This window comes from Polypterus senegalus, chromosome 16 (genome assembly GCF_016835505.1).
Source record: "Polypterus senegalus isolate Bchr_013 chromosome 16, ASM1683550v1, whole genome shotgun sequence".
NCBI lineage: Eukaryota > Metazoa > Chordata > Cladistia > Polypteriformes > Polypteridae > Polypterus > Polypterus senegalus.
The window spans coordinates 95405244-95410888 of NC_053169.1; the positions used below are offsets into that span (position 1 = coordinate 95405244).

General features: G+C 46.8%; 1 protein-coding gene across 1 annotated transcript in view; it reads left to right on the forward strand.

The window, feature by feature from the left end:
- The first annotated feature begins 1174 nt into the window (after nt 1-1174).
- The window catches only part of LOC120516999, a 10083-nt gene continuing 5612 nt past the window's right edge, over nt 1175-5645 (forward strand). The window contains exons 1-3 of the mRNA XM_039739050.1: nt 1175-1293; nt 2006-2177; nt 2714-4147. Of these exons, the coding sequence (XP_039594984.1) occupies nt 2006-2177; nt 2714-4147 (1606 nt within the window). The 5' untranslated portion in view covers nt 1175-1293. The remainder of the gene's footprint in view (nt 1294-2005; nt 2178-2713; nt 4148-5645) is intronic.

Consider the following 5645-nt stretch of genomic DNA (forward strand, 5'->3'; position numbering starts at 1 on the left):
TCATAGTCCCAAAACGTGCAGGTTTAGGTGGATTGGTGAGGCTAAACTGGGAGAACAAAGATGGATGGCTGAATAAATCCTCCAGTGAATGCTAAAATGACACACAGCATCAGGTTCCTTCATGTTTCAATGCACTAACTGGCCAGCTTTGATACTTTGATTTGGTGGTAACGCTACTGTAAAAACGTGAAAAGGGTCAATGACGACACCAAGGGCAGAGGAGGAGCGTTCGGTCAACTTCCTGTCTCGCGCTCGGTCCCTACGCGTTACTTGTTGTAATGCACACAAATGTCCAGCAGATGGCGGTGTCGTCCGGCCGGCCCCCCATTCCCGTTCTAGCCGCAGAGTGTGTGTGTCTGCACGGCCGAGTCACGATGGCGTTAGGCTCCCTTCACCCCTGCTGGGTCTCGAGCTCTCTAGCAGAGGGTGACAATGACAGACGTATTTTACACTCGAGTTACACTTTTAAACATTTGAAGCTAAGACTTCACATAGTTGACGCAGCTCGTAAAGTCGGTCATCACATTGCTTATGAACGCCCCTAATTACATATTATTATTAATGATGTAGGATGCTAATTCAAACTTTGTTATTAACGTCCACAGATATTCTATTTAACAGTTTATAAAAATAATAAAACGACCACAGCTGACTCGGCAACCCACTTTTTCAGCAGGAAACGAACACAAAGAAAGTGGAAATCAGAAATGGCGAGTTAATAATAACACTACACTTTATTTATATAGCGCCTTGGGGCGTACATTTAATTTATTTAAAACAACCGAAGATAGCCAACGTTCGGTGAAGAATAAAATAAAACAAACAGAATTGAAAAACAAACAGCATATAAAATAAAACAAAACGCAACAACACTTAGCGGTAAGCGATAGAAAAAAGAAACCAAAGGCGGCTGTTGGCAGTTGGGCAGATGAAGCCGACCTGATGCCCGAGGGCAGTGAGTTCCACAGACTTGGATGCTTTAATTGAGAAAACTGTCGGGGGGAAACTAGGAAATGTCCGCCTTTTAGCACCCGACTACCGTTCACGTATCGAGTGGAGTTTAAACCTGGTCAGCTGCTTTCCGACGCGGACTTACGAACTAACACCGAGTGCTCGAGGGAGTCCCGCTGAACTTAAGACGACGCGAAGCCGAACCCGGAAGTGACGCAGGGTGACGAGAGACCGGAAGTGACGTCCGATTGTGTACATTCGGTGGAGTAACGCGTGAAGCTCGAAAGCCGAACTGTGAGCAAGACAGCTGCTGTTAATTTACAGGAGTACGAGCGCTCAGAGGTGTGTTCCCGACGAATTGTGCGGTAGATAAGCCCGTTGTCTGCCTGTTTGCCGTCGGCCGCCGTACGTTTATGGTGTGCGTGTGTTTCACGCTTCGTGCCATGAAATGCCAGGGGAGGCGCGTCACGGGAACATCCTGCTGGGTAGACCGTCCTTTGGAGTCCCGGAATAAGGAATGGCCCATCTGTCGAGCTGTCGGATATGAAGGCACACCGCTCGTGCGAGTCCTAACATCACTTTCAGAAAAAAAACAATCCAGCCCCTCGACTCAGAATTTATTTGTAAATTATATTTATTTGCATTAAAATCAATAACTGCGTGCATGGAATCATAAAACCGGGGTGATTTAAATCCTCATTCGGTGCAAGCAAAACTGGTAAAGTGATGATGATGATGATGGTGGTGGTCATTCCACTTTCAGGTTTTGTGTTCTCCAGCAAAAACAATGATAGAGCGAGAAAGGGGCAGAAATCTCTCTGGTGGGATTTTAAAAACAGACAACCATGGAAGTGCTTCATACATTGGTATCATCAGAAGGCTCAAGGGGAGCAAACAGAAACCAACTAATGGCAGTTAAACGTACCCAGCATGCACTGCACATTAGTAATAATTGATTGTATTTCTATGGCGCCCCTGATCTGGACATCTGGACAGTCTCACGTTCCTCCGGTACCTTTGCTGGCTTTACTGCACTTTCTCTCTTTTATTCCAGATGCACATTTCGGTCTGCACAGCCAATTCCACTCTGGCACTGAAGAGATGCACGACCTGCTGCTCTCAGTTCCACTGCCCCCTGTGCGCCGTCGGCAACTTTAAGCCCACCAAGTTTTCCAGAGCACAGCGGCATTTGAAACTGCACTTCACAAACGGCCTCGTCTACGACGGTAAGTGGATGTTCTCTTGATAATCGTGGCCTTTGTCAGTGTTGGAGTTAGAAAGGAACACAAACATTAAACCAGCGAGAAGAAGGGGGGGCACCGCGTGTGTGTTTGGGGTCTTAGTTCACGTTTGTAATGGTTTGGTATTTAAAAGTAACAGCAATGAGAGTTCAGTTCTTGTGCTAGTAGACCAAGTTACACTTTAAGATCACCTTATAACGTCAACCATGTTGGCCTGTGGGGGCTCAGTGGCTTTCACAGACCACAGATACCAACTTGAGTGGTGCGGACGGTGGAGGGCCTGTGACTAATTGTAATTAAAATTTCATAAACGTAACATTTTTTGAAAGATGTGTCCAAAAAGGGAACACCAATCAGTTTTGTTGGTTCCTAAACAGTGTAATAAATTCATTCATTGGTCGGCGGTGATTCAGGTTGGTGGGTGGCCCGTCCCCTGGTTTCACTGATTGGTATGGAGGGTGGGACGTCTGTTGGCTCACCGGATGTATTTTGGCAGCTCAGAATTTTGCACTCTTTTTCAGGTTATACAATCTGCAAATGCAATCTGCCCTGTAGAAAAAGAAGCCACTTCCACTGCCCCAAGTGTGCCAAGACCATCTTGCGAAAGCATAACATGATTGCACACCTGAAAGGCTGTCGAGGTAGCAGCTCAGGGCCGGCCTCTGTGTCCTCAGCTGAAGGTCAGACGCCTGCTCCTACTCTGTCACTTACTAAAACGGGCCACTTAGTGGTCTATCAGACACCAAAACGGTCACTGGAGATGCCTGGAGCGGACACCCAATACCAGACTGCTGTGCCTGCTATGCACCCAGAAATGGATGAATACTCCCACAGTGACAATGGCCTTTTTGATGAGGACGACTTGGAAACCCAACTTTCAGAGACACATGCCTACTCGAAGAGAGATATCACGATGTTTTCCCATTTGCCAAGTGTGTGTTTAGATGCCAACAACGGGATAGCTGCGGTGTGCAAGACCATGGAAGAATTTTGCATGCCTGTTCACGTCCAGTACAAAACTTGGGGCAAGGCCCATCACGTTCGGTGTGAGCTTGAGGAATGCCGACAGTCCCACGTTCTAGCAGAGCGGAGCGGCTTCCTTTTCCGACTTTGTGAGCACGTTCGCTCCCTTGATTACTGCACACAAACGGCAACAGAGGTGCAGCTTGACAAGACGGTTCTAGAGGAAATGGTGACGAGTATCCGGTTTGGGGAAGTTAAAAAGGAGGAGTGCTTGATGCGGCAGAAAGCTGCACAGGAGGCACGGGTCCCATTTTCTTTGGAAGTGGATTTGGAAATGCCCACAGGTCACTACTGCCTGTCTATCCATGAACCGCAAGTGAAACAACACTGCCTGCTTGGGAGGGTCTTTGTGATGTACAACTCTAAGACCAACACATGGATCTGCTCCTGCGCCAAGCCACGCCGGCTCTCCTGCCCCCATAAGTACATAGCCAAGTGGCATCTGTTTCAAACAAGAAAAAAACTCTTTAAGGTAGAATTGAAAATGGCGGCAGGGGAACAAGTTGCTGGCCTGAGGCCTTTGAGTCAGGAGCAAGTGCAGAGAGAGTCTGGTGATCGATTTGGGGTCCTCGGCGCTGGAGGAGACCGTCGCTCTTTACTACTAGGAGAAGCAGAGGCTCTGGACCTCAGGATCTTGCCGGAATTTGTCTTTGGAGAATATCTCTGTGGCACCATCAAGCAGCTAAGGACGGACACGGCGAGCGCCATACTAGAGAAGCTGTCGGGCCTCAGCAAGTCCGGGCACGTGGCCCCCCTACTCGAAGAGGTGGTGAGTGAAGCGATGGAGATCGTCGTCAATCACTTGATGGGCCTGGCAGAGGAGCGCTTCGCCCACCTCCAGCTGGAGATCTCGGCCAGAGACGAAGAGATCGAGGGTCTTAAAGTGCAACTCAGAGGGGAGCGTCAGCACCTTAGCTGGGAGCCCGGTGGAGGTAGGAGACGGCTTCTTAAATGAGCAATCAGGTTATGCTTGTGTTTTGAGGAATCCTTTGCTGCCAATTGTGTAAAAATGTGACCCTCGTTTTATTATTCTTTTTACTTGGGTTGGTTGTCTAGCGATATCACCCTGTAGGTGTCATTGTGTTGAACCTTTGGTGAGGAAACGGGTCAACAACACGTACGATATGCAAGGTGTCATGATTTCACTTTTGTTCTTTTATATATATATATATATATATATATATATATATTTTACATTCATATTTTTTTTTATATTAAATGATAAAGATCTCTCACTGTGCCATACAGGAGGGCACCGTGTGTAGAGCTCCCTCTTGTGGCTGACTGTGACAGTTGTGAAGTGCGTGTATTTAGCCGACGTCACCTGCACACGGGCACATCGCATTTCAAGCGTCCTGTGCATTTGTGTTAAAAAATGCACTTCAGAGCCGATGGAAGCGATTGTCCCGAGACATTCCACTTTAGCTATTCCTAGAGGAAGGTGAGGTTCTGCTCTATTTACAGAATAGCATCGTAATAATCTATACTAATAAAAGACAAAGCCCTCACTCACTCACTTATCACTAATTCTCCAACTTCCCGTGTAGGTAGAAGGCTGATATTTTGCAGGCTCATTCCTTACAGCTTACTTACAAAAGTTGGGCAGATTTAATTTTGAAATTCTATGCATAACGGTCATAACTGGAACCTATTTTTCTCCATATACTGTAATGGATGTTAGCCCGATGGCCATGGGGGGGCGGAGCTGCGTGTGACATCATCACGCCTCCTACGTAATCACGTGAACTGACTGTGACCGCAGTACGTAGAAAAGAAGGAAGAGCTCCCAAAGAGCGCTGAAGAAAAACACCGAATACTTTATTCGCGAGATACAAGTTTAATGAGAAGACATGAAGTATAAACAAGACTTTGGTTCACTTTGTAACGGAGTTAAAATTGCTGTAGCGAGAAACTTTTAAGTGCCGGTCTTAGCTAACATTAAATAAAGCCGTGGACATCGCAACATCAAACAAGAGAGCAGCTCATGTGAACTGACTGACCTCAGTAGGAGTGATCACTTCCATGCATCAAACCTGTTCAAAAAACGCATTACACAATTGACAAGGTGGGAAAAGAATATGCTCCGAGCTGAGCTCCACAGCTAACGCGGTCTTGCGTAGGCTACTTCGTCACGCTGCCACCAGATACTCACAGAAAAATCCAAAAGTTAATACACACGCTGTCTCTAGAGTTTCTCCACACTCAATGTATTCCTCGCATCCCTGTTACACCCTCTGATCTCCCATTTCAATTCAGATGCCTCCAATTTCCAGTAAGGCTCTGCTGCGCGATAAGAAGTAATAAGTCTCAGGGACAGACCCTACAAAAAGTTGCCAATGATTTGAGGCAACATTGCTTTTCTCCTGGACAACTATACTTGCATTCTCAAAAGTGACCTCACGCAGCTTCGTTATATTACAACCGGACTGC